This window comes from Mytilus californianus, unplaced genomic scaffold (genome assembly GCF_021869535.1).
Source record: "Mytilus californianus isolate M0D057914Y unplaced genomic scaffold, xbMytCali1.0.p SCAF_1, whole genome shotgun sequence".
Lineage (NCBI taxonomy): Eukaryota > Metazoa > Mollusca > Bivalvia > Mytilida > Mytilidae > Mytilus > Mytilus californianus.
Genome location: NW_026262581.1, coordinates 40,991,098 through 41,018,395, shown reverse-complemented (window position 1 = coordinate 41,018,395; position 27,298 = coordinate 40,991,098). Strand labels below are relative to the sequence as shown.

At 32.7% G+C, this 27,298-nt stretch overlaps 2 protein-coding genes across 2 annotated transcripts; both read left to right on the top strand.

The window, feature by feature from the left end:
* Nucleotides 1-938: 938 nt before the first annotated feature.
* On the top strand, nt 939-12,020 carry LOC127703132 (uncharacterized). The gene is made up of 5 exons (XM_052207601.1): nt 939-1,132; nt 3,593-3,671; nt 6,387-6,432; nt 10,727-10,861; nt 11,746-12,020. Exons 1-5 carry the CDS (start codon nt 1,101-1,103, stop codon nt 11,808-11,810), a joined length of 357 nt encoding a protein of 118 aa, XP_052063561.1. The 5' UTR covers nt 939-1,100; the 3' UTR covers nt 11,811-12,020.
* Nucleotides 12,021-16,924: 4,904 nt separating this feature from the next.
* LOC127703027 (ADP-ribosylation factor 4) lies at nt 16,925-26,823 on the top strand. Its single transcript, XM_052207412.1, has 6 exons — nt 16,925-17,185; nt 19,732-19,812; nt 20,679-20,788; nt 23,458-23,529; nt 24,773-24,898; nt 26,541-26,823. The coding sequence occupies exons 1-6, from the start codon at nt 17,119-17,121 to the stop codon at nt 26,625-26,627; spliced, it is 543 nt and encodes a 180-aa protein (XP_052063372.1). The 5' UTR covers nt 16,925-17,118; the 3' UTR covers nt 26,628-26,823.
* Nucleotides 26,824-27,298: the final 475 nt, after the last annotated feature.

Genomic DNA, 27,298 nt, shown 5'->3' with positions numbered 1-27,298 from the left:
ATAGCTATACATGCACTTGAAAATGTTATGGATAACCAAGGATTTGTATAGTGAGATATCACTATACAAATCCTTGGGATAACTATATAGTGAACTCTTGACAACTGCAAGTAACGGATCGAACAACCAACTTAAGCACTTCCAGAATATAGAAAATCTCCAAAAAGAAAAGAAAGCATGCTGTACAAAAATGAAACCATGCAGATAGCCGAAATGAATATATGAAAAGGAGAGGCGAGGAACACTTTAACCCAAACATATAAATACTCTTACTTTTTTTAACAAATTTTGTATGATTGCAGGTTTTTGTAGTTTCTGATAGTTCATTAAAAAATTGCTCATACTAAGGGGTGGTTTGCAGCTTAATATAGACATTTGCCTGTCACTAAAATTAGGACCGTTTGGTTACGCATAGTTGTTTCATGAACTTATGCTCTACTTCTCCTTTCATTAAAATATGCTTTCAAATTGATTGAAAAAAATATGCCAGTTTACAAGAAGAAGACCTAAAATGATTTTCAACAACAAACAAGGAATTCGGTTATCTTTATCATATTGGTTTTACCCCTTGATAACATGATTGTCGACAGAACTTGAGAAATCAATAATTAAACCACATTGATATACAACAAATGTGTATTGAATATTTGAACATTTAATTTTAACTGAATGGCATTTAACCAAGTATTTAAATAGGTGTTATGCTTTATTCAAGACAATGTTTGTTGTTCAGATAATTTCTTTTAATTGAAATTAATCACATACAGTTATTGAACTGGCAAATTTACAAGTATACGTGTCAATGTTTCACCCCATTACCAAACATTTTAGCATTAATTAAGAAATTTAAATAGAAAGCAATTTTTAAGCATGACAACATTTTATTTTTTTACATTTGAAGTCTAAGTGTTGCCTTAAGTGAATTATTCAAACTATTGATTATGTTTGTATTGTAATATACATGTATTAGCTCTCGCAAGTCGCATAGCAACTGTCGAGCCCTTTAATCCAGTGTGTGCATACATGAACACCGGAAGCTAAAACGAATGTAGAGGTGTTTTAGTTGAATAATTATAGTGTTGTTGGACCATTTATACGATATGGAGTTAACACAGCGACCTAGGACCACCGAGTAAGTAATTAACTGTAGGAAATTAATTTGTTTCATCGGAAATTGAAATTAACACAGTTCAGACAAAAAATAAACGAAAAGACAATTTTATATAGGGATGCATAACTCAGTTGTTTTGGACACCATATCTTAAAAATGCAGTAAGGTATCTTAAATGTTTGTTTTGCAAAGAAAATATAAATGGTAGATATACTAGCACAAATACCACCTTAGTGGCCTATCCATATTGCTAAACGAAGTACCTATCTTTACTCCTGAGATTGACAGTATTGGTCACTTACTTTATAAAGTTAAAATGCAGACGTGTCGCTTAAATTGTTCTTTTTAAAAAACTGCAAACTTATGAATCTTAGAAAATTCGATTGGAAAAAAATGTTCATAAATCAAGAAAGACGATGCATTCGTTTTTAACATAAACAAGAAACGAATGGTAACAGAAATTTCGATTCTTAAATCGGTAATCTGCTTATCTGATTTCTAAAATATTACTTTCACTTCTTTCTTGAATGAGTACTAGCCATACCAATTGGTGACACTGTCACAAACTACCTCTAATAACTTGTATTTAAGTTTTGAGGTTTAACATCAGAGTAAATATAACGAAATCCACAATTCTAGATAATATATATACAAATTTTTAAACTGACCATATTCATATAATTATTTGTAACGAATAGATCAAAAACTTTATAAGGAAATTTATGGATAGCTAAGAATACCTTATTGAAGACGTCAGCAGATTCGTGTACTTAAATTTAGGTCAAGTAAAACCCCTTTTCGTGAATCTGTGACAGTCATAATTTTCCATTTATTTCGGGTGTCAAATTATAGTCCGTTTTCTATTCATTCATTTCATTCAATTTGTCATTGTCAATTGTCTAATTACTTAAACGTTCAATTTCTTGTCTTAATCCTTTGTTTGTATTTTTTTCGTTTCTAGCTAATTGCGTAATATTACATGTATAAGGTAAATCAAATAAGATTTACTGTGACTTGACTGTATGTGTTGCTCTCCAAATATTGCAATTCATTAAAAATTCTGACCAAATTGCAATTCGTTTTATAAAACCAAACTGTTCAACTGGTCAGAAATTTGAACAAACTACTGTAGAAAACCACAGTCAAGTCGTGAAAGTGCAAGGTGATTACATAAAGCATACTTACAATCCTATAAGACTTTAATTCCACTTCAATGCTATTACGAAAAATCAGTCTAACAATTTTTATACAAATTTCATTATTATTGTCATGCTAGAGGTGATAGGTAGTAAGTTTGAATTGCTATATAAAAACGTCCAAACTAAGCTTTCATACAATTACAATAAAATTTGAAATTAAATATAGGATTGTATGTATGCTTTATTTTGATCAAATTGCAATTCGGTCAGAATTTTGGATGAATTGCCATAGGTGGAGAGCAACACTAATTACAGTCAAGTCACAGTAATGAAGTGAACAAAACAGTCATACTTGGCCGTATATTTTTAGATATTGGTTTGATGTTGTTTCTTTCCCACATAAAGTGTTGATATATCGCATTTGTCTGCTCTTATAGCACTATAAGCAGTCGGGCAAAAATTTTTATAAGTAATTACTCTTATAGCAATTTAAAGTAATTTCCCTTAGAGCAAAAGCATTTTAAGACCCCCTAATATTACAAGATTGTCGGATACAAATACGTTGCTAAAGTCCCTCATAACACGTTCATAAAATAACATAACCTCGAGATTATAGATTTACTAGGACTTTAAACATTTTGATGATTGTAATCAGTGACCATAGATAAATTGATTTCGAAAACTGAAAATGCCCTCCACATGAGTATAAAATGTAATAAACTTCTTTGCATTTGTCGTCGTCTTTGAATGGAAATGCTCAAATCAGTTGTTGACCACTTTAAAATGTTGGTGAACATTTTCTTCCGATGTTAAACCTCACAACTTAAATACATGTTACAAGAGATAGTTTGTGACCAGTTTCACAATTTGCCCCAGCTTTGATTTATCAAATCATTGTTCCAGAAATTGCGACCAATTCTAATTTTTTGTTATTCAACTTGCTTTCTATTAAGCACCCCAGCGTGATTAGTTCCGTTGAAAAGTAACACGTTATAAATTTGGTGCGTTCGAAGCGCTTTTCTAGATTGACCTTCATTGCGAAAATTCATACCGAAACATTTGAAAGTCAATGATGTACAAATACATGAATATCTTAGCAATATGATTAAAAGTTACCTTAAAAGAATACTAATTTCCGCCTTAATGTACAAAACGTTTCTATTATTATCTAATCCTTAAACTGCACGTCTATGACGTTATAAACACCATTGCCATTGGTAACTATGCTTAAGTCATACATAATACGAAGTGATATAAGGGAAGACAATGGCTGTGTTTATTTGTTTGTTGATTTAATGTTTTAGTGTTATTTAAAACACTTGTATACTATGTCTGTTCGCAGCATGACGTTTTGGTCGAGATATGACCCAGTTCGACAGCCAAAAGGAAACACGGATCACTGGTCAAAGTTCAGACAACGAGTAAGTGATATTGTCAAGGAATTGTATATTTAAACTATATTCCTTGATATTGTTAATTATAAACCTTATTGTAAAGCTCTGTTTGCCATATGAGCCAATTAACTACAACAAAGACAACTTTCAGTTACTGCGAGTACTCTTAGATCGGTACCATGCATGTGCTTATTGGATTTTGTTAGGGATTTTTGTGTGCTTAAAGCTGATCTGATGAGCCGAGCCTTTTTCAAATTGATCATTTTTTATGCCCCCCCCCCCCCCCCCAGCAACTAAAAGTTGAGGGCATATTGTTTTACCCCTGTCCGTCCGTCCGTCCGTCCCATTATGGGTATATAGTTATTCCACATAACTCCTCCTACAGTTTGAATGCTAGGAAGTTTTCACTTTGCTGGCTGTTTGTACATATATTGAAGGTGTGCATGTGGTCAGGGTTTTGATTTTTATTAATATTTGCTCTTTTGGGAGATAGTTGAACATTGTCATTTTGGAGTATATACTCGCATAAGAGGTGCATAGAGTTTCCGGATAACTCCTACAGTAAACCATAGACCTATGTGCTCCCATGCTCAACTTTATATATTTTAAAATAACACTTTGCATCTGCGGGGGCATCATTTGTGTCTCCCAGACACAATAATATCTCAAAGAAAGGCCTACATTGACCAACCGAATTAGACTATTTACCGGATTTGTAATAACATAAGCAACACGACGGGTGCCACATGTAGAGCAGGATCTGCTTACCCTTCCGGAGCACCTGAGATCACCCTTAGTTTTTGGTGGGGTTCGTGTTGCTTAGTCTTTAGTTTTCTATGTTGTGTCATCTGTACTATTATTTGTCTGTTTGTCTTTTTATTTTTGGCCATGGCGTTGTCAGTTTGTTTTCGATCTATGAGTTTGACTGTCCCTCTGGTATCTTTCGTCCCTCTTTGACTTTGTTATAATACAGATACTTCTAAGTGGAGTGCAGGGGCATCACTTTGTCTAGTCTTATGTTGTTCTGTTACACCAATGCCCAGGTAAGAGGGGGGGAGGGGGGGGGTTCGGTATTGTCTTACAAACTGGTCAGTTTATACCCGTCACATGTGTGTGTCCCAAGTAAGGAGCATGTAATTCAATGATGGTTGTTGATTGCTGCTGCACCAACAACAACAGCAATGCACCAGTCGTATATAAATCTTGTTCATTGGCAATAGCATTAATCAGACCAGTGGTTTTCTTTTTTTCAATTATTACCAGGGCCTTTACGGACTATACGGTATGGGTTTTGCTCATTGTTGAAGGACGTGCATTGTCTTATACTAGTACTGTATATGTATATCGAATCAGGCTGAAATTTAAGCACAATCTAGAATATCTGTTAAGGTAAACTGGGTGTACAGAATATTTTGAACGCGAAACATAAGTATGCTATGCCATTAGCGACGACGGTGTACACTTATTGTTTTATATTTTAGAAAGTTGAAATATAGTGTGTAAGTAAACGCATTATGGTCTAGGTTTCAGTTCGATATGTCAGTTTTGCATGATTCCTATCGTCATAAAATGAGAATCTTAAGGGAAACCAAAAACAGTTGGACAGTCTATAACCTCCTCGGTCTCACTGAGAAGAAAAGGTAATAGAAATGTTTTGATGATACCGCATTTAAAAGAAGAATTTAATTAAAGGGAAAACATCCACAACCTTTTGTTAATCAAAATTTTAAATATTATGATATTGATGAAACAAGCATTTAAAAAAATATTAAAGTTGTATGTTTCGACAACCGTTAATCTCTCAAGAGAATGTTTCAAACGTTTGGTCTATACTTTGGTATAAATTCATATCTAATAAATATGGTACCGTCTTGAATATACATGTAATGTTTGCCCTTGTACGTAAAGCAATCCTCAATCACTCAATATTGTTTTTGATTTTAGCCCAATGCAGGGAATTAACCTCTCTTACCTGCACAAACGGGTTTTCGTCATAAAAGCGTTCTTGTCTTTTGACCGCCGGGGTTTAGACAGGTTGTAAAAAAAATTGAGAGACTTATAATAAAACAAAACTATCATTTACATCATGGAACATGTAAGGGGTTTTATTTTGAGCTGAGCCTCATTTGGACATGCTTTAAACACAGGCACTTGTCCTTGTTGTCTATGAAAAAAATACCTATATACTTTAATATAACAATGTTATATAAAGGTATATAGGGGAAAAAATCAGAGACAAGTGCCTGTGTATTTAAATAGGCTTCGGGGTTAAACTAGTATCTCGGGTAACAATATAGACACACTTAATGTGTAAGTGTGTGCTTCTGATCAGACAACTGTTGAGTTAAAAGCCAACCAGGCCTTGCGGTCATAAAAATTTCGAGCACGATTATAGTACTCAGACTCAGAAATCAACCAATCAAAATTTGGTGTTTCGAGCACACATTTTTGTACTCCGAGTACCGGGAGTAAAGTTTTATGACCGACACCCCGGGACGTTAACGTTTAACAAATTCTGTAATTAATGGTGTGAAAAAATACTAAATTGCTTATAAATTATAGATTATTTTCTATTGGCATTGCAAAGTATATTTTTGTGTACAGTGAATGCAGTGCAGTACATGCATATGTTATGCCTTAATGTATTTTTGAATTTGTCACACCGCAGAGAAATCCATTCTATATATCTTTAAAAAAAATTGTTTTATATTGATCATTTATTGTATTAATTCTATTTTTCAGACTAGTGTTTCAATGGGACCAAATGTTAGAGCTCAAGATTTGATGAGTAAGTACTTAAGTTATATTCATATACATATAAAAATAAGGAGATAAGGTATGATTGCCAATGAGACATTACTATATATCCACCAAATTTCAAATAAAGTGGATGTAAGCAAGTATAGGCAACCGTTCGGCCTTCACTTCAACAATGAGAAAAACCCATACCGTATAGTCGGCTGTAAAAGGCTCCGACATGAAAAATATGAAACAATTCAATTGAGAAATCTAACGGCCTAATTTATAACAAAACAATGAACGAAAATCAAATATGACAGACATGAACCAACGACAACCACTAAACTACAGGCTCCTGACTTGGGACAGGCACATAAAGAATGTGGTGGGGTTAAACATGTTTGTGAGCGCTCAACCCTCCCCATAACCTGGGACAGTGGTGTAACAGCACAACATAAGAACAAACTATAAAGATCAGTTGAAAAAGTCTTAACTCATCAGATCGATACAAAACAGAAAAATATCAAACATAAACGCAGACAGGACGTGGCAGGGTATTTATCCATCCCTTATCCCTAACAACAAAAAGGACACTAAGTACAGATCTGAGAGTACTCGCAGTTACTGATAGTTAGTTCAAAGCCAATAACAACTAATGAAAAAAATCATGTATCTGAACTAAAATATCAATCAGTACACATCCAACATCCAATGGATTTAGTAGAAAGACGTCATTAACAGTCAGAGAAAAACATGACCTTGTGCAATGCCAAAATGAAGGTATTGACAGATTGTTGTACCGTTAAAATGCATATGTGTATAACAAAACTATTTAGTATATATATGATTTTAATTTACTGATAACAAAATCAATATTTATACCAACAAGTAATAGCTTTTCTAAAAAAGCTAGCCGTCCCTTAGCTGATGAAAGTGGAAAGTGTTCTCGCTTTGTAGATTAATTCATTCAGAATAGCCTTGCATATAAATCAGCAAATTTTACCAAACACGTTATGAAGCAGTATACCGTTCAATGTTGGGTGTCAAATAAGGTCCTTATCGTACTAATCCTTCAAAGCTCAACATACTGGATTGACATAATCTTTTGTGAGAGACCGTTCTTTTAAAATGTCAACAGTATTTTCGTATTTGAAATTTATAATTTTCTTTTATTTCTCTTTCTCTCATATAGCATATATATATATAGTATGAATGGTCAATAAACCTCAAAACAACTATTCAATTCTTTATTAACCAAATGTTTTACAACATATAGGTACATGTATAATTAATATATATACTAAATATAGATTACAAAAATATACGATCATAACAAAACAGACAGAAGTATTAAATACACATAAAAATAAATTCCTATAAAGACTACTAGAAGTTTGTTCTTGACCCTCCTCATTGTTTTAAGTAATATTCATTGTTTGCTATTAAGATATTTTTTTACGTGTATTCACAGCTTTTCTATATATCATAGCTAGACTTGGGAGGATTAAAAACTTAAAATATTGTAATGACATGTCCATTGTAGAAGACCGTAGGTTGAATTTTAGAAGTAAATTGTTTTGTTTGTTGTTTAATTGGGTTGCTGTCTAAACTTATTACGTATACTTCATATCTCCTTTAAAATCATTATGATAGAAATTAAGTATTGCTGAAATATGAAAGAATACATGTATAATTGCTTTCATCGTCTGAGAGTAGTTTTATATTCTTATATATATATTTCCCTTTCGATTTTTTTAGTCTTCTGTTCTTCATCGTCTGCTATTTTGATAGGGAGAGAGAGCTAGAAAACTAGAAAACGTTCAACCCAGCCCAAACCCTACCCTAAAGATCGGGGGGGGGGGGGGTGGGGGGTGGGGGGGGGGGGGACTTATCATACTTATCATTTGTAGTGAGAGGTAGGGATGAGCCACTAGAATAGGCCTATTTTAAGCTTCATGATATTTGATGAGGTCGAGAAATTTAGGTGATATTTAAGCTAAGTCATGGTTGAAGATTGAATCTGAAACTAATCAGATGTCGATACTTTTTTTCAAATGCAATTAAAATCACTGTCGTAAATGCTTTATATATTTGTCAAGCAATGTATCCCATATGATGAAATAGCGTAACCATGCATCATAGCTATGTGAAGACATACTTATTGTAATAAAATATTTGATCGCTATAGGGTATTTTCCTTTTACCAGACTGAGACATATATATGTGCTTTTACCATAAAAAGGTCGCACCCTCCTTTCCGAGATAAAAATTCCCGTTTAAATTAATATTTAATCGAACATATCTCCCTTTTAGTCATTTTTTGATTATCGCTTTTGGATTATCTTACTAAGTATAAATATTTATAATCTAGGCCAAGGACGTATATTAGAGTGTTAGTTATACGTCCTTGTCTAGGCTAAAAAAAAGCACGATGTTTTCATAAGTATGCTTTCGTGTACAAGATGTACGTAACAGTGAGCGACTGGATAGAACGTTGTTTACAATATTTCAGTAGTTTCGGCTATTTACAGATTTGCATGATTAGTAACCAGGCAAAATCTAATTGCTAAAATAGAGAGTTCAATTCCGACACTTTACGGGATCAAAAGACATTTACTAGGTTTCGAATTGCATGCTCGACGCGAATATTTCCACGCACCCTGCATCGTAAATTATTTACAACTCCTGAATTGTACTGTAAACATAACTTGTCAACCTAATCCTTATAGTTCCTAACCTAAATGACGATGACGGTTTCTCAGATTTTTATGAAGTTTTGCATGCTACTAGAGCACCAGAAACTGCATATGAACATCGAAAAATTAGTACATGTTAATGTATCTCATTGAATATCATATAGTGTAAAAAAAAATTGAAATGGAAAAAAAAAGTGTGTTGCGAAATTCTATGTGACCCTCTAAACACTTTAGTTCGGTGATATGTGTTGCCTTCTGAACAAACACATTAAAAACCCTGAAGAATATTTAATATGATATATACCAAGAAATTTGTTTTACATGCACACGTATAAAAATTTCGGTTTTTAACCAACGCAATCATAGGTTTGAACGTTGTTTTCAATTTAGACTTGTTTATATATATATATATATGCATATAAGTCTTTTTTTATCTTTTGGAAAATGTTGTTTGTGCTGTATTTAAACCACTCTACCAAGAAATTTGTTTTGCATGCATACGTATAAAAATTGCGATTTTTATCCAACGCAATCATAGGTTTGAACGTTGTTTTCAATTTAGACTTGCACATATATATTCGGAAAGTATAAATCTTATTATTTATTTTTTATATATCATATTCGGTTTCCCGGCTTGCCCTAGTTGCTTGCAGAATTTCACGAAAATCTCTTTATTGTTTACATGTTAGCTTAAACAATACAAAGCAACAACACAACAAAAAACAACAAAACAAAACGAAGAATAAAAAAAATCGAATAATAAACGTTTAAACAACGAAAAAAGTAACAACAACAAAAATCGCATGTCAAAGTAATCGTTTTACAAAAACATTCTTCAATGTCTCTTATTTTTTATCAAAGCATGTTTGCAAATAAAATCCACTGGTTTCTTATAAGAAATGGTCTGAAATTTTGGAGAATTAAAGATATGAGTTGTGCAGTTGAAAATTTTCAAATCAGCCAAATTAGTTCCTGACTAGACTTCAGGAAAAATCAAAATGTTTTATTAAATTATAACTCCTTGAGTGTTGGCGAAGTTTGATATTTTTAGCCCTGTGAGTTTAGATACAGTGCACCTTTTCAAACTTTAACTTGAGTGCTCACACGTTTCAACAGGTTTCTTGTTTAAAAAAGGCTTTCATATTTTGGAATATCCAATATTGCTTTTGGTCGTATGATTTGAATCCAGAATGCATCTTCTGCAGTTGGAAAACCTAATCTAAACGTCTTCAACAGAATGTCCAAACACTTCAATAGCTTAACTTTCTTTGCAGTGGTTGGAAATAAACTCATCATATATACCAGGATTCAAATTTTGTACGCCAGACGCGCGTTTCTTCTACAAACAACTCATCAGTGACGCTCGAACCAAAAAAGTTTAAATAACCAAATAACGTACGAAGTTGAAGAGCATTGAGGACCCAAAATGCAAAATTGAACTTTGAATAATAAATAAACTGAAAACGCATGACATAAATCGTCGATTAAAAAAACTATCTGGACCTACATTTTACAAATAGTGGCACTGTGGCATGGCTCATTATAGCTGTATTGCAAAATTATTTTAAACGTAATTTATTTGAGGTTATTATTACAAACTAATCTACAAATAGTTATTTTTTATGAATATTTGATCTTCACTTGTAGGTCTTGGAGGAGCAGACTTCATGCAGATGAAACCAAAAAGAGGTATTAATAAAAATTTCCTCCGAAATTCTTACAGCGAAAGAGCAAAGGAAGGATTCAGATACTGGTTGATAGAACCACCAAAACCAACAAATTGTAAGTTTTAGTTCCAGATCTAGGTTTTTATGATATATATATATATGTGTGTGGTGTGATTGCCAAAGAGACTAATATCCACCAGAGTTCAAATGACGTGGATGTAAGCGATTATTGAATTAATCAACGACTATTCTTGGAAATATTTGTAAACCGCGGGACATTTCTTTGACATTATTGGTATAACTACGTTATTATTCATAATGCATTTAGAAGACTTTTAAAGGTAAACATAAGTCCACTTTGCGCTAGATATGACATGAAGGATTTTTTTCAAATTTTATCGATTTTTTGTGAGCGTAATTCAGTATGAAACAAAGGAATGGTGACCTGAACTGCTCTTTGAAGTTACTTATAGTAGAGTTCAATGATAAACGAGTTAACTTTTTTTATGTCAAAATCACAAGTATGATTTGCCAAACAATAAACAAAAAATAGAATAATCTGCAGTATTTTAAAGTAAATTCTTTTGACATTTAGATAATCAAGGTTATTGATAGTACACTTGTTTCAAGATAATTATACTCAGATGACATGTGATGGATTATGTCATCCAGGTGCATCTTGTTATAGAACGTGGATCAAAACCAGGATGTGCATTCTTTTTAACTTAAAAATTCATTTATTGAAATTATACATACTTTGGTCATTTTGATGTGAAAATATATTATTTTTAAGCAAAAAATCGTCGAAAAAAAATTCGCCTCGCTTTTACGGCTCTACATTATAGATTCCGTTTCCCTTTCAAAAATCCAAAATCCACACCTTATATATTTGTATAGCAAGATAACTTCAAAATTCTTCTAGAGAATATGTTTTTAAAGCGTTATCTCCTAATTGGTTAACTGTGTATCATAGTTTATAAAAATAATTTTATATTACAGTTGGAAAGTACGGTATTGGTTCATACAAGACAGTTCTGGGAATAGGAAATGCACCAAGGACATAATCGTTGGAAATATCACGTAGTCTTTCGTTCTTCGAGTCACTTTTGGTCATTTTTAAGACTAGTTTTTACCATGACGTTCTTTTTTGTCAATCATTCATACCAAAGCAGTATTAGCATATAATATGTGTTGTTGAAATAGACAAATAGAGTCGTTATTTTTATATTTGTTATCAATTCCATATTTATTGTAAAAAATAAAAATAAAAATTGTGTTTAATTTATTCAAGACAGACTAAAAATTCCAAGGGTTTGGTAAGTACTGAATGCTCATGTCAAAAAAGATGTCACTAAAAAGTGGTTCAGACGCACCAAATCTATAAAGTATCATGTATTTTCTTTTCCCCACAAATATGCCAAGTTACAGAAAATATATTTTTTTTGCCATGTCGTTTTCAGTTTATTTTCGATTAATGAGTTTGAATGTCCCCAAGACGGTTTTAAAGTTTTCCTATTTGCTTCAGTACATTTAATTGTCGTGCAGTCTACACAGCTACTCATAATATAACACTAAATTTAAATTTAGTTTGATGAAACCTTTCATCCTAGTTCGAGAATACCGTGGACGCCTGCCGGTCTTTTTATAACTTGTTCGGGCCGTTCCGTGATTAGTCTCAAGTTAACCGAGAGGCCGTTGCAATCCTTGATTATATATACTATCAACTTGCAATGAAGTCATAATTTCACCTTTTCTGAATATTTGGTAAGTTTAAAAAAAAGGGTATTATCATCTGCACATTATATAAATCACACGTTTTTACAAACAAAAATACATCATTGATGACAATTATCTAATCTCATCTAACTTATCTTTAAATCCCTTTGTAAAGGAACCATATTTGCACACGGAGAACATGTGCTCTCTTTATATACAGTGTTGGTACTCTCTCCACTATTCGATATATTTTGTGCACATATTTACAACAAAATCCTTCCCATACACGATTCGCATTATATTACATTTACAGGGGCATTAGCAATCAAATTCATCTTCACTGATTTGACTCTAATTCTCATATTTGATTTATAGCATACTAAAACGTATGATCTAAATTATAAAAAGTCTAAAATAAACAATTTAAAATGCATGGGCTCGATAATATGCATGATCTTTTCGTGTGTATTTTAGTCTAGACGCCATCTAATTAAACATCGAGGTGACCCACGAAGACTACCGACGGTCATATAACCAGATATAAACATAAATATAGATATAAATAGATAGTGAAGTCGTGCAATTGGATTTTTCTAGGTCTGCTTGATTTCATATTATAGGTAAAAATTTATGTTAACCATCGTTTTTACTTGTATAAGAATGAGTTTTTGTGGATCAAATCAGTCAATCAAATGATTTACCCTTGTTTCACTTTCAATGTTTACATTCTTTTCCTTTTAATAACTGAACACACCTAATTCATGCGTAACCCATCTCTAGCTAAGGGGTTAAATTGAAGGTCACATGAATACGGATTCTATGAGGTCAAATTATTCACTTGCAAGTGAATAATTCATCAGCGATGTTTCTGATCTTATTTTGACAAAATTGAACCAAACTGGCTGCTAAAAGCGAATGATTGTTTCACTTTCATTAAAATAATTGAACAAAAAAAACATATGTTAATTTTTTGTTATATCTCGTAGCTAATGCCCCTTTAATAATCATGTGCAGTCAAGAAAAGTTTAAAAATTGTATTTACATTTGCTTGTACTCTTCAAGGCTAGACCAAGTTACCCCCAACCAACCCATCCCTTATAAATGTTCTTTAATCGTGTTAAAATAACAGGTTTACTTGTTTTATATACCATTTGCAGTAGATTCACTACTGCATATCCAATCCACAGACCATGTTGTAGCAGTTTTAATTTTACTGTCAATCTCGCTGTATCAAAAGCAGTGGCCCAGTTTTCAGCTGTTATGAAATTGAGTTTATATGATGACAGTTACTGTACTATTGACCTGTTCCAATGACTGTATATTGTCTTCTTTATATTTAAAGTGTTAAGTTTTCTTAACTCGGTTGGTCAAGTACCAGCTGGCCTCCTGTAGGTCAAACTCCTTAGCATATGCTTGATAGCAACGGGCCAACTAGAACTTCCGTGGAATCTTCCCCCAAGTAGGCTATAGACGTTTTTATATTTTCTTCTACATTTGCTGTCATGTTGCCTTTGAGTGATGTTGTTCTGATGATTGCTATATTTGTGGCTTTCTCTACTGATAGCATACTGCCGGGCACCATTTTAAAGATCTGGTTGTTAGTTCCTGTTTACGTTGTGCTGTTTCACGTTTGGACTTGTTTATGACTACACATTTTGTGGGTTGTTGTTCTTTCGGAATGAGTAGTTTTTCAGTAACAGATAATGCATAAATAATATGCTCTAACCTATTGTTAGGCCATTCGACTCTTAAACCTGGACAAGGGACGCAGACACCATACCTTAGTGTTGGACAAGTCTACCCTCCAAGGTGGACGCTAATAGTGACGTCATACCCTTGAAAGTGGACGGCACACCCAAGTGGACCCCTTTTGTCGGAATACTTGAAAATCTCTTTCACACTTCCAGACACTAGTTCTGGTTCAGGACTTGAGACCTGCTACACATACATGTAGGTGGTTTAAGATTTTTTTTATTATTATTTTTTTAATGGATACCCTTGAAAGGACGGCGCACACTTTAAAACGGGAACGGATCCTTCATAGCTTAAAACGCTTACCCTTTAACTTAACACCTTTATACCCCTGAACCATAGAGCCTGTAATAGTTCTAAAGAGGAATAGTTTATAATGCACAAGTAAAATTCTTTAAAAGGGCCGTTATGACATTCCCATCAATGATGGGAAAATCGTAGAAACTGTAACATGGTGACCAACTATCTCCACATAGCAGGTTATTTGGGTAGTCGAAATCCAGCTACAATCTCTATATGTTACACCAACCAACTAATGGAATTTAAACACCAGCTTCCTAAATTCATGAACTCCCTGACGAGTCTCCATACTCATTAATTCTTTTGTCACTCTCTTCAGACAGCTTTCCGTGGTGTCCTCGTCCCTAAAGACTATACTTCAACATGGCGAGTGAAAATGTGGTTCCTAGCAATATACAACTGCGCTTTGGAAATGAGCAACTTTTAGTTTCAAAAACATCAAAAGTTTGAAATAGAGGTGGAGTTATATATATCCCACTCAAAGCTTTCAGTAAAACACAGAAGGCGTGACTTAATTTTTCTAAACTGATTTTATATTGAGAACATGCTCAAAGCACTTAAGTAAACAAAATCAAAACATCTGGAAAAATTATTAATATCGGTACAGGTTTATGAAATACGTGTATTATTAATTGTGCTGATAAATAATCACCAGTTAACGAGAAGACACTGAATGTTTATCTCTTTAATAATTCATGTACACATTGTTGCTTTCCGATTTCTTTGATCCACTTAAATAATACAAGTCATATGGTCATATACAGTATTAAAATTACACCCCAAATAATTAGCTAAATGGATGGAGCACTATTTCATCTGGTTATAGACTTGTCCAACACTAAGGTATGGTATCTGCGTCCCTTGTCCAGGTTGAAGAGTCGAATGGTCCAACAGTAGGGTATGGCGTCCGCGTCCAGGGTCCGGATTTTTGGGGTCGAATGAACCAACACTAGGGTATGGCGTCCGCGTCCACGTTTAAGGGTAGACTTGTCCAACACAAGGATATGGCGTCCGCGTCCAGTGTCTAGGTTTTGGGGGTCGAAACAATCATATATCACTACTATTAATTCTACAAATATAATTTTGAATGGGCGTTTATCATTGAAAATGAAAACACTTTGAAAATATTCAGGAACATGTGAATTTACAAGCGTTTATCCGTTTGAAATTCGGCAAAGCTAAGTCAATTAAGAAACAAGAAGCTGCAATGCATGGGGTGCATTATATGTCTCATTCAACGAATGTGGAAAAAAGTCGTGGATAAACAGTCACAGAAAAAAGGTTACAGGAAATAAAGTCACAATAAAAAAAAAGTAAATTTAGTATATTAATTTTTTTAATAAATATACTTTTTAATTGGTTGTTATTAAGATGAAGGTAGAAACATGTATATGTATTACATGTCCTTATAGTGTTTGGAAAACGTCACAGAAAATTTATTTGTGAAATTGTATGTAGTAAATTATATCAACTGAATATTGTTTCAACATCTTTTAATGTTAGAATATAGGGGTGTGATGGTATTTCAATGTTAATAGTTGTCGTTTGTTGATGTGGTTCATAAGTATTTCTCGTTTCTCGTTTTTTATATAGATTAGACCGTTGGTTTTCCCGTTTGAATGGTTTTACACTAGTAATTTTTGGGGCCCTTTATAGCTTGCTGTTCGGTGTGAGCCAAGGCTCCGTGTTGAAGACCGTACTTTGACCTATAATGGTTTACTTTTATAGATTTTGACTTTGATGGAGAGTTGTCTCATTGGCACTCATACCACATCTTCTTATATCTATCTTTGTACTTATTACGATTTAATCAATTTTCCAAGACTAAAACACAACATTAATTGTCCATGAAAATGTCTATTTTATAAAACAATTCAACAGATGGTTATTTACTTATCAACTGACTTCAATTTACTATCTACATTTCCTGTCAATCGTCTGTCGTCTGGACAGACTGAGACTACTGTTATAGTAGTCTCAGGGACAGATTAACACTTTTAAAAAACCTTAAAAAATATACTTTTTAAACTAATACAGTATGTCATAAATCTGCCATTGAAAGTATGTATAACTTTAAAAGAAGAGAAATGGAACGAAAAACTATCAGGCATTCGTAAAAAAGTGGACATTATTTCCATTTAGGTTTGTGACCTTTTTTTCCTACCATCAAATTCAAAGCCAGTGTGACTTTTCCTGTAACTTTTTTCCGTTTACCCCTTCAACACCTAAAATCCCACAGGCAAATGTTTCAATTTCCCTGAAAGAAAGCAAAATTAATAAGTTCACTTGATTAAGGCACGAAAAATCAAATTTGTTTGCCAAACGAATGATTTCTTTTACAGTATCGGGGACATATTGTTTTAGGGAAATCACTTTTTAAGAAGAATCGGATTTGGAATACCGAATTTAGTTCTTTTTTACACCGGAAATTAGGATACGTCACCATGTCAAGAGAAAATCTAAAATCTGGCTAAAATTGACGTGGCAGACAACTAAAATACGTTTGATACCAAACAAAGAACGTCAAAAAGAGAAAGGGGACACGACACAGCCAAATTTGTGATTAGCTACATTCCCTTGATTCTTTTCAAAGCTTATTGAATCATGGGATTGACGATTTCAAACGTATTTAACCGTCTCTTCGGTAAAAAACAAATGAGAATATTGATGGGTAAGATGCACTTTAAATCATCTTTATTTTTAAACTTTACGGGATTGAAGCTTTGTTGATTCCTTAATTCAATCTTTACTGCGATACAACTTCCTTTGGTAATTACGTCGCCCATAATAATTAATAAGAGACAGGTGTTACCTGTTGAAATTATATGACGATGTCCCTATTAGTATTATGATATATAATATAAAGTAGATTTTTGGAATAGCAGCACTTGTTGACAAAAGCAGATATATATATAGTACCAGAGATTCGCAAGTATTATATCTCTTCAATTTAATCCCTTTTTGGATTCTGAGTCCGTAGCAATTTTTTTATTTAGCTGCCACAGAATTCCTTATCAAGTCCTATCAAGTCTATTCGTGAAAATATTTGCCAACTACAATGTACCTCTCCTCTAACCAATGCCTTTTACACCTACAGCACCATTTCATACACCTGAAGTAAGAGACCTAATATAACTTGTAATATCATGAATATTGAATCCCATTGCTCATGAAACCCACATCTCTAAGCTACATTTTGTACATGTCATGTGTACATGTATAATCAGCATTTTGATAAATGAACAATAAATTATAATAATAATTTTAATTCCAGTTTACATTTATGAATGCTGTAAAATTATTTTACAAAGGCAACAATTACATGTTTATCCAAAACATCAATAGGTAGTAATCAGTCCTCAATGTATTTATTGGATGCTTCCCATCTACATTTGTAGTTTGAAGGGCTCTGAATAAAATCAAAGATTATTTTAATTTTTTGTTTGTTTTCAAAACTGCTTTCTTTTAAATTTGTGTTCCATCATTAAAAGTTAAAATGTAAAACTGTGTTTTTAACAGGACCGTTAAAACAGTTGTGTATAGGTAGTACCTACTTCAAAACAAAGAAACAATCGTTTATAAATGTTGGAAAAGCAAATCATTCAAGCGACATGTGAAGCCATTGACCACTCAATTTTATTAAACCATACCATTAACACCTTTTATTGATTAGTTTATTTCTGATAGCTATCAACTGCCTGTTGTTTTTATACGCCCGTTTACGGGAAGTATTATGGTATACCTCTGTCCGTCTGTCCATCCGTCCGTCGTCAACATGTCGGACATTAACTCAAAAACGCTTTAACCAATTTGCATAAAACTTTGGTGAATTGTTTATATCTATTGACGTGAGCTCCCTTTTGTTTTTTATAAATTTAAGATTTTACGTTACCGAGTTAAGGGGTTTTATTCATTAAAAAAAGGGGGATTTTCAAGTTTTCAGACAATAACTCAAGAATGGCCAATGCTTTCACCAACTTGCAAGAAATTGTGGTGAATTGTTTATACCTATTGATGTAAGCTCTGTTTAGAATTTTATAAATTTTACATTTTACATTTCTGAGTTATGGGGTTTTATTCATTAAAAAAGGGGGGATTTTCCAGTTTTCGGACAATAACTCAAAAATGCTGTCAGCAATTCTCATGAAACTTTGGTGAATTGTTTATATCTATTGATTTAAGCTCCCTTTACATTTTCATAAATTTCTAATATGACATTGAGAATTAATTGAACTTTATTTGTTTATAGTCTGACAACAGATTTACTAAGTAACAGCAAGAAATCTTTAATTGAATATAAATCAATTCATATAACCAATTTCAAGTTCTTTGACTACATTTATTCAGAAACCTATAATATGTCAAATATTTAATACTGTTTTACAATCCAAATTCAGACCTGTATCAAGCTTGAATATTGTGTCCATTTTTGCCCCAACTGTTCAGGGTTGGACCTCTGCAGGCGTATCCAGCTGCGCTCAGCGAAGCAGTTTATTTACAATCAGCTGATTATTATTGATTTTCTGTCTAAATCATAACACATGGCAAGTTCAAGGTAAAACTCCAAGTGTTGATAAAGAAGGGAAAAAAGTCTGAGAAGCCAGACACATTAAAAACAGATGGACGAAGTCAAACAGTTATGAATGTATTTCTGTATATATTTTTTTTTGCGTCACAACTCTGTTGTTTTCCCAATTGTGAAAAAAAATTTATTTTATTTTATTCAGAATCATCTTTTGCAAAAAATGTACAGCTATCCACTCAAATAATTCGAGATTTAATTTAACTCGCTTCATATGCTAATATTTAGGGGATGCAACTCCACTGAGGATGTTTATATAGAAATTATATAATACTGTATTTAATAGTTTTGCTTTTTGGAGTATAATTTTGAAGTTCTTATCTTAGTCCATAATTAAATTTTTAGAATTCTGTGGTATATCTGTGATGTTCTGTATTAAAAGGCACTCCACATAAAACTTTAAGGCTGTTGAGACAACTTTAACATGTATGACAATCCATTGGAACATCTTGTACATTTAACATGTTTAATATGTTTGTATTTGTCTAAGGGGCAGAAATCTTCTGAATAGTTATTTAAACCCTGTTTTGTATATTTTCCAGTTATTATATATGACATTGTCTATTAATCATTTATTTGTTATAGAACAAAATATACACAATGGTTGTTAACTAATTATTTTATTTTATTTTTAGTTGGATTGGATGCTGCAGGAAAAACAACCATTTTGTATAAATTAAAGCTTGGAGAAATTGTGACAACAATTCCAACTATAGGTACATGTACTTGTAGTTTATAGTTTTAATGTTAATTTTTATGAGATTTTATTATGTAAATCCATATTCCCTATATTTCATGAAATTGTATTTGACAATCAGAAGTCATAATTTACACGTTAATAATGTTAAAAAAGAGGTTGAAGATACCAAAATGTTTGCGGTTGTAAAAATTTATATCTTTGTCTTTGTCCGAAGACATTTAGTTTCCAGACAATAACTTGAGTATATGTGTATTGATCTCTATGAAATTGTACCATATGGTTCCATACCACAATAGGAAAGTTGGGATTAATTTTGGGGGTTGTTATTCTTTCTGTTTAGGAATTAAGGGCCAGTTTCTTGTTTAAGGTTCCATACCTCTAAACATGCTAAAGGAAAGTTGGCATTGATTTTGGGGGTAATGACCAAAACTGTTCAGGAATTAGGGGCCCAAAAACTAGAATTTTCTGGTTTCCGGACATTAACTTGAGTATAAGTCTATTGATCTCTATGAAATTGTACCACAAACTTCCATACCTTAAAAGGAATGTTGGATTAATTTGAGGGGTACCTGTATCAATGGCGCTAACTGCTTAGGGAAAAAGGGGCCAAAAACAACACTTTTCTAATATAAATTGCTTATCTCTTGACCAATTTCAATGGGGTTTAATTCAAAGTTTTTGAATTCTTGGGGTTCTTTAATATGCTGAATCTAACAGTCTATTTAGATCAAGTTTGAATTTTGGTGTCGTCACTTTTACGGTTCTAGAGTTATGCCCTTTAATAATGGAAAAATTGCTGAATTTTTCGTTTCCGTTCTGTAACTTAAGTTTGCCGTAACCAAATGTTATGAATTTATCCTTTTTTTTTTATTTATTATTTAGGATTCAATGTTGAAACAGTAGAGTACAAAAACATAAGTTTCACTGTGTGGGATGTTGGTGGTCAGGATAAAATAAGACCTTTGTGGAGACATTATTTCCAAAACACACAGGTATAGTATTGGAACTTACTACAGTTGGAAGAGATCTTCCAATTTTGTTTTCCTGTTTGATAAATGCATGTCCTTTAGATTTATTGATCAGGTATAGTATTGGAACTTACTACAGTTGGAAGAGATCTTCCAATTTTGTTTTCCTGTTTGATAAATGCATGTCCTTTAGATTTATTGATATACAATTTTCATAGGATTTGATCATTAAATAGTTTTAGAAGATTTTAAAACTGTATAAAACTTAAGCTCTTACAGTCCAAATTTTGTGGTGATGATATCAGTGTTCAAGGTACATGTATATAGACAATAATAGTGTCTTGACTTGACATATCAACGATATAAGGATTAGGCTTAGAAACGGGGAAATGCGAGGCTCTGCCGAGCTTTTCCCCGTTTCGGGCCGAATCCTTATATCGTTGATATGTCAAGTCAATACACTATTATTGTCTTTATACTGCAATGTAGAAAAACACATTTTCAATTGTTGTTTATTGTGTTATTGTTATTTATTTGATTTAAATATTGGAAAAAATCCCCCTTGAAAAAGGCCTCACATCTGGCGGAGAAACATACAGCACAATGAAATGTACATTAAATTACCTGTTGAAACCAATTGTTGGTGAACTAATTCGTTTGAGTATGAGTATGGACTTAAATATCAACAATAAGCATAAAACATAATGACTTATAGGTTTTAAACAAAAAATATTAACAAGTGAAATATGTTTTCCTAACAATTGTAAAAGAAACAAATTTGAGTCGTTCCACGCCTCGTTGTAAACATTGGAAACAAGGACAGGTTGAAGCGCTCGTCATGAATATTTAAATATAGTTTTGGCTCGACTATTTAAATATTCATGAGGAAAAGTGATAGCGGGTCAGTAACTGTATATGACCTAGAAATATACAGTCAACACATTTTGACTGCTCAAATAGAACGAGTGCAGTATAAATAAAAAAGTCCTGTCATCAGTAAAAGTATAACAGAAATACATGAGTGCATATTCACTGTTTTGATGAGCATATTTTTCATTACTTATTATAATGAGATGTCTCAAATGAATTTTTTGAAAGGAAACGAGAGAAAAAATGCTAATGAAAGCATAGTCACTTTATAATATGACCGCAAAAAAATTTTGCAGTCGTATATTGGTATGACGTTGGCGTCGTCGTTGTCGTCCGAAGACACATTGGTTTTCGCAATCTAACTTTAGTTTAAGTGAATGGATCTCTACGAAATTTTACCATAAGGTTCAATACCACAAAAGGAAGGTTGGGATTGATTTTGGGGGTTATGGTACCAACAGTTAAGGAATTAGGGGCCAAAAATAAGCATTTTTGTAACTTCCAGACATAACTTGCGTGTTAGTGTATGGATCTCTATGAAATTTTACCACAAGGCTCCATATCACAAAGGGAATGCTGGAATTGATCTTGGGGGTAATTGCCTCAAAATTTTAGGAATTTGGGGCCAAAAAAGGGGCAAAAAACAAGCATTTTTCTAGTTTCATGTCAATAACTTGTGTGTAAGTGTATGGATCTTTCTGAAATTGTACTAGAAGGTTCCATATCACAAAGGGAAAGCTGGAATTGAGTTTGGGGGTAATTGCCCATAACGTTTAGGAATAAGGGGCCAAAAATAAGCATTTTTCTAGTTTCCAGACAATAACTGATGTTCAAGTGTATGGATCTCTCTGAAATTGGTCTGCAAGGTACCATACCACAAAGGGAATGCTGGGATTGATTTTGGGGGTAATTGCCTCAAAATTTTAGGAATTAGGGGCAAAAAACAAGCATTTTTCTAGTTTCAGGACAATAACTTGTGTGTAAGTGTATGGATCTTTATGAAATTGTACTACAAGGTTCCATATCACAAAGGGAAAGCTGGTTTTGAGTTTGGGGGTAATTGGCCTAAATGTTTAGGAATTTGGGGCCAAAAAGGGGCCTAAAAACAAGCATTTTTTTGGTTTCCAGACAATAACTTGTGTTCAAGTGTATGGATCTCTCTGAAATTGTACTGCAAGGTACCATACTACAAAGGGAAGGCTGGGATTGAGTTTTGGGGTGATGAATCATAAGGGGGTTCAAAAAATTTGGGGGAGGGATTTTTTTTCCTTTTTTTTATCTTTAAAATTTTCCATTTTGAATTGGTTATTTCTGATTTATATATTAAAGCAAATAATAATGATATGGTTTGAATAGGTAAATTAAAAATTTTTAAGTTTTTAGACCACATTCATTCTGTGTCAGTAACCTATGCTGTGTCAAATATTTAATCACAATCCAAATTCAGTGCTGTATCAAGCTTGAATGTTGTGTCCATACTTGCCCCAACTGTTCAGGGTTCAACCTCTGCGGTCGTATCAAGCTGCGCCCAGCAGAGCATTTTATTTTTATATGCCTCCATATTTCCTATTTGGAGACAATTTTTCATTATGATGCATTATCTCTCTTATATCAAAATTTTGTTGAACATTCTATTGAAGAATACATGTAGCTCTGATGTAACAAAAACTATAGATATGTTCAATTCAAAAATAATTTCAGCAAAAGGTTCCTTATAGTTGTGGGATTGGGGGAACTAATATAGGGTGATGTACAATGTTATTATAAATGTTAATCTATAATTCAAGCGGCATAACATAATCTTATTGTTAAATTTTTTTTAGGGTCTTATATTTGTGGTGGATAGTAATGATAGAGAAAGAGCTGAAGAAGCACAGGAAGAACTTTGTAAAATGGTAATTTATTCTTTTAGTGGGTTTGGGAACAGTTTTTTGTGTTGCCTGGGACAAAAGTCACTGAAAGCAAAACATATACGTGTTGCTTATCCGATGGCATCAACAATTGTTAATTTTTCTCCTTAAGTCAGGTTGATAGGAATTACTTATGATAGATCAATGATATTTTCTATAAAGTTGCATTACTAGCAGTACATATCAGTTTGACGACTATGTCTAGGCCCTGCTCCCTATATAGCTAGGACCTAGCATGCATGGCTAAGGGGTGTTAGTTAGTTCACACTGAAATGTCAGTGAAAATAACCAGAACATAAGCCATGCCTGCATGTCTAACCCTCTAAATTTGGGTTAGTTTTCATCTTACATTTCTTAAGAATTTTCCAGAATTCAAAATTATTTAGCTTTTAGTGCAATTTTATCATTTTTGGAGAATTTTTTAAAAATTGCAATTTTGTGAAAATATGATTAACATTTAAATTCATTCAGTTTTGAATTATGGTATTCGGTTCAATAAGGTTCATATGATTTTTAGAAAAAAAAATCATACAGGAACCAGAAAAAGGCATTTTGTTTAATTCTTGCAAAATTTAGGAATGTTCATTTTTAACCGGACTTTTGAAGGAAAAATCATCGACCTTTGACTTGATTTAAAGGAAATTGCACTGTACAAATAATTGACGACCGGGCAAAAACAGCAAGTACAAATAATAAGCTTTCAATATTTCAATATAATGTAGCCGTATGTTAGATGGGTGCATTAAAGTCGTTAACTAAGTGTCTTTTTGAAAAAATGTTGCTAGCCTACATGTATATGGAGTTATGTGGTGTTAATGCCAGTGAGACAACTATCTTATCAAAGAACTAAGGGCAATGATGTAAACAATTAACTTCAACAATGAGATAAACCCCATACTGTACCTGTTTGGATGAGGAGGGGTACAGAGTTTGTTTGTATGTTAAGTATTATTATCTGGACTACCCTGATTTAAGAAAATCATTCCACCCTTTTTTGTTATCAGTCATTAAATTCAAAGCAAAACCTTTTGTCAATAGCCTTTTTATGAATTTGATTAATACAGTCTCCTGTAAGGTGTAATTCTTTTACCTAATAAGGAAAACTAGACCTCGTAAATATATTGACTACCTGTAGACAGCAATTGTCTTTAAAGCACTTCACACTTTGATTATATTAATTAAGTTCATTAAAATTACTGTGGTCATTTGAATTTATATTTTGTTGTAGTTGCAAGAAGACGAGTTAAGAGAAGCAGCATTACTGGTATTTGCTAATAAGCAAGATTTACCGAATGCTATGACAGCAGCTGAAATTACAGACAAATTAAAGTTAAATACATTTAGAGGCAGAACAGTAAGAGACTACCTTATACATGCAACACAATTTCTTCAGTTTGACTGAACACTTCTTACAGCACAGCTACCACATCAGGAAACCTTTAATTAGCCTGTTTATAACTTGCAAACGACGATTTATGATGAATGGCATCTGTTCAGGTTAATGCTGAGGCATCAACATTTCAAATTTCCTGATAGGTTTTTTTTTAGCTAAAAATCAAAAATCAAGATAAGCAACTTTTTGTAAAAATATCTCTTTGGGAGAGTAACCCTTTATTATTTTAGGTCACTAGGTCAAAAGTCAATGTCACAGCAATTATTGATAGACGTTAAATTGTGCACAACTCCATTTCCATATGAAATCTCTTAGAATTGTACATCAAATCTCAACCTGGCATATAATTTACCAACTATTAGTACGGCCTTCAACAATAAGCAAAACCCTGCATACTGCACACCAATTTATATAAGGCCCCAATTGGCAAATGTAAAACAATTCAAATGATAAAACTAACAGTCTGATTTATGTACAAACTAAAAAAAAATATGATATACAGCAATAAACGGCATATGGAAGGTACAATCTGTTCTTGACCTTATTTTCATGGTTCATTGTCTAATAATAAGTTTTTGTGTGTTGATCTGTTTCTCAGATACTATAAGCAATAGCTCATCTATATTAATATATGGAATGACTGTAAGGTGTAAATGTCTGTCTGGCAGGTACCATATGGCCGTGACTTCATTTTCATGGTTCATTGATCAATGTTAAGTTTCTGTAATTTGCCCCTTTTCTTAGATACTGAAAGCAATAGGTCTTTTATATTTGGCTCATGAAATGATTATAATGTGTACATATCTCTGGCAGATTTCATCTCACCTTGACCACATTTTCATGGTTCATTGGTCGTTGATTATGTTTTAGGTAAATGTTAAGTTTGGTTGTTAGGTCTACATGTTTGTATTTCTATAAGCAATATGTTAAATACATTTGGTGTATGGAATGATTGTTAGCTGTACATGTCTGTCTGTTAAGTTTCATCTGACCCTGACCTCATTTACATAGATCATTGATAATGTTAAGCTTATATATATATATGATACTTGTAGTAAAACCTTTATCAACATAAAATCAATCATGACCAGTAAAGCAGATGAGACATTTCAGTGTGTGCACTTTTTTTTTTGTAGGTACATTTAGATTTATTCTAGACCATTGATATTTGATATGCTTTGAAATTGACCTTTTTGCATTTTACATGCACTTACATTAAACTTTTTTCTTTTTCTAGGTTAAGGGATTTTTTAGTTATTACATTTTCACTTCACCTGGCCAATGTGTGCTATAACTACGACGAGGTCTATTGTCAGTCATTATAGTTTGTCTGTAAAACTTTTTCAAACATATTCTCCTCTAAAACCAATAGGCCTATTATACCTCACTTGGTCACAATCACTGTTAGGGTGTCTTAAATTCAAATTTGTTTCTGGTTTTTCTGTTGTTGTCATTTGACAGCTGAGAAAGCCTTCAAAAGGCAGAAATCCCCTTTCAAAATCTGTGACAGCTGGACAAATTGAGAGTTTCTTTATAGTGTTAAAGGTTTGCAGAATCAATATAAAATGTTCATCTATTAAAACATTTTTGAATTTCTTTTCAGTGGTATATCCAGGGAACATGTGCAACACAAGGAACAGGACTTTATGAAGGACTAGATTGGCTATCAGGCGAACTATCAAAAAGATGAATAAGACAATTATTTTTTTTTATCTGTACATATTTATGTGAATGTTGGGTCCATGTTGACTGGTTGAAAACTGATTTAACAGTAATGAAAAATAACATTATAAATTTTGTTCCTATTGTTTATAACATTACAGCCTTTTTAGCTTGTCTGGCCTAGAAGGTCGAAGGAAACAGAATATAATTTGTCAGCCAAAATCTTTCATTCTTGTTTTTAATGATAGCACTTATAAAAACAAATATTGTTTGATTAAATTCATCTTATTTGTGGGAAGAAAGACACATAATAAGAAGACTAAAAATAATCTTGTCATAATTACAATATCCTGTCAAATTGCAGTTACTAGTGACGGGATGGTTTCACAATAGTTCACCATCACAAACTTTTAATGACCACAAATTTTTGAAAGAGTATAATGGTATTGAGCTGCCTTCGTTGTAATTGATATGATTTTATTGTTGGTGTATAGACACTACAAGTTTTTAAAAAAGTTTCTAGACCCATCTGTTTCTATAAAAAGTCCAGTATAGATCAAAAAATTATTGTTCATTAGATATTGATTTTTTTTTAGTAGAATTGAGTAGCATTTAGGGTTGTAGAGACTAATTGTGGTCCAATTTTTATTCTTATTTTTCTTAGTATGAAAATCCCAATCAAGACTTTTGTGGACAAAG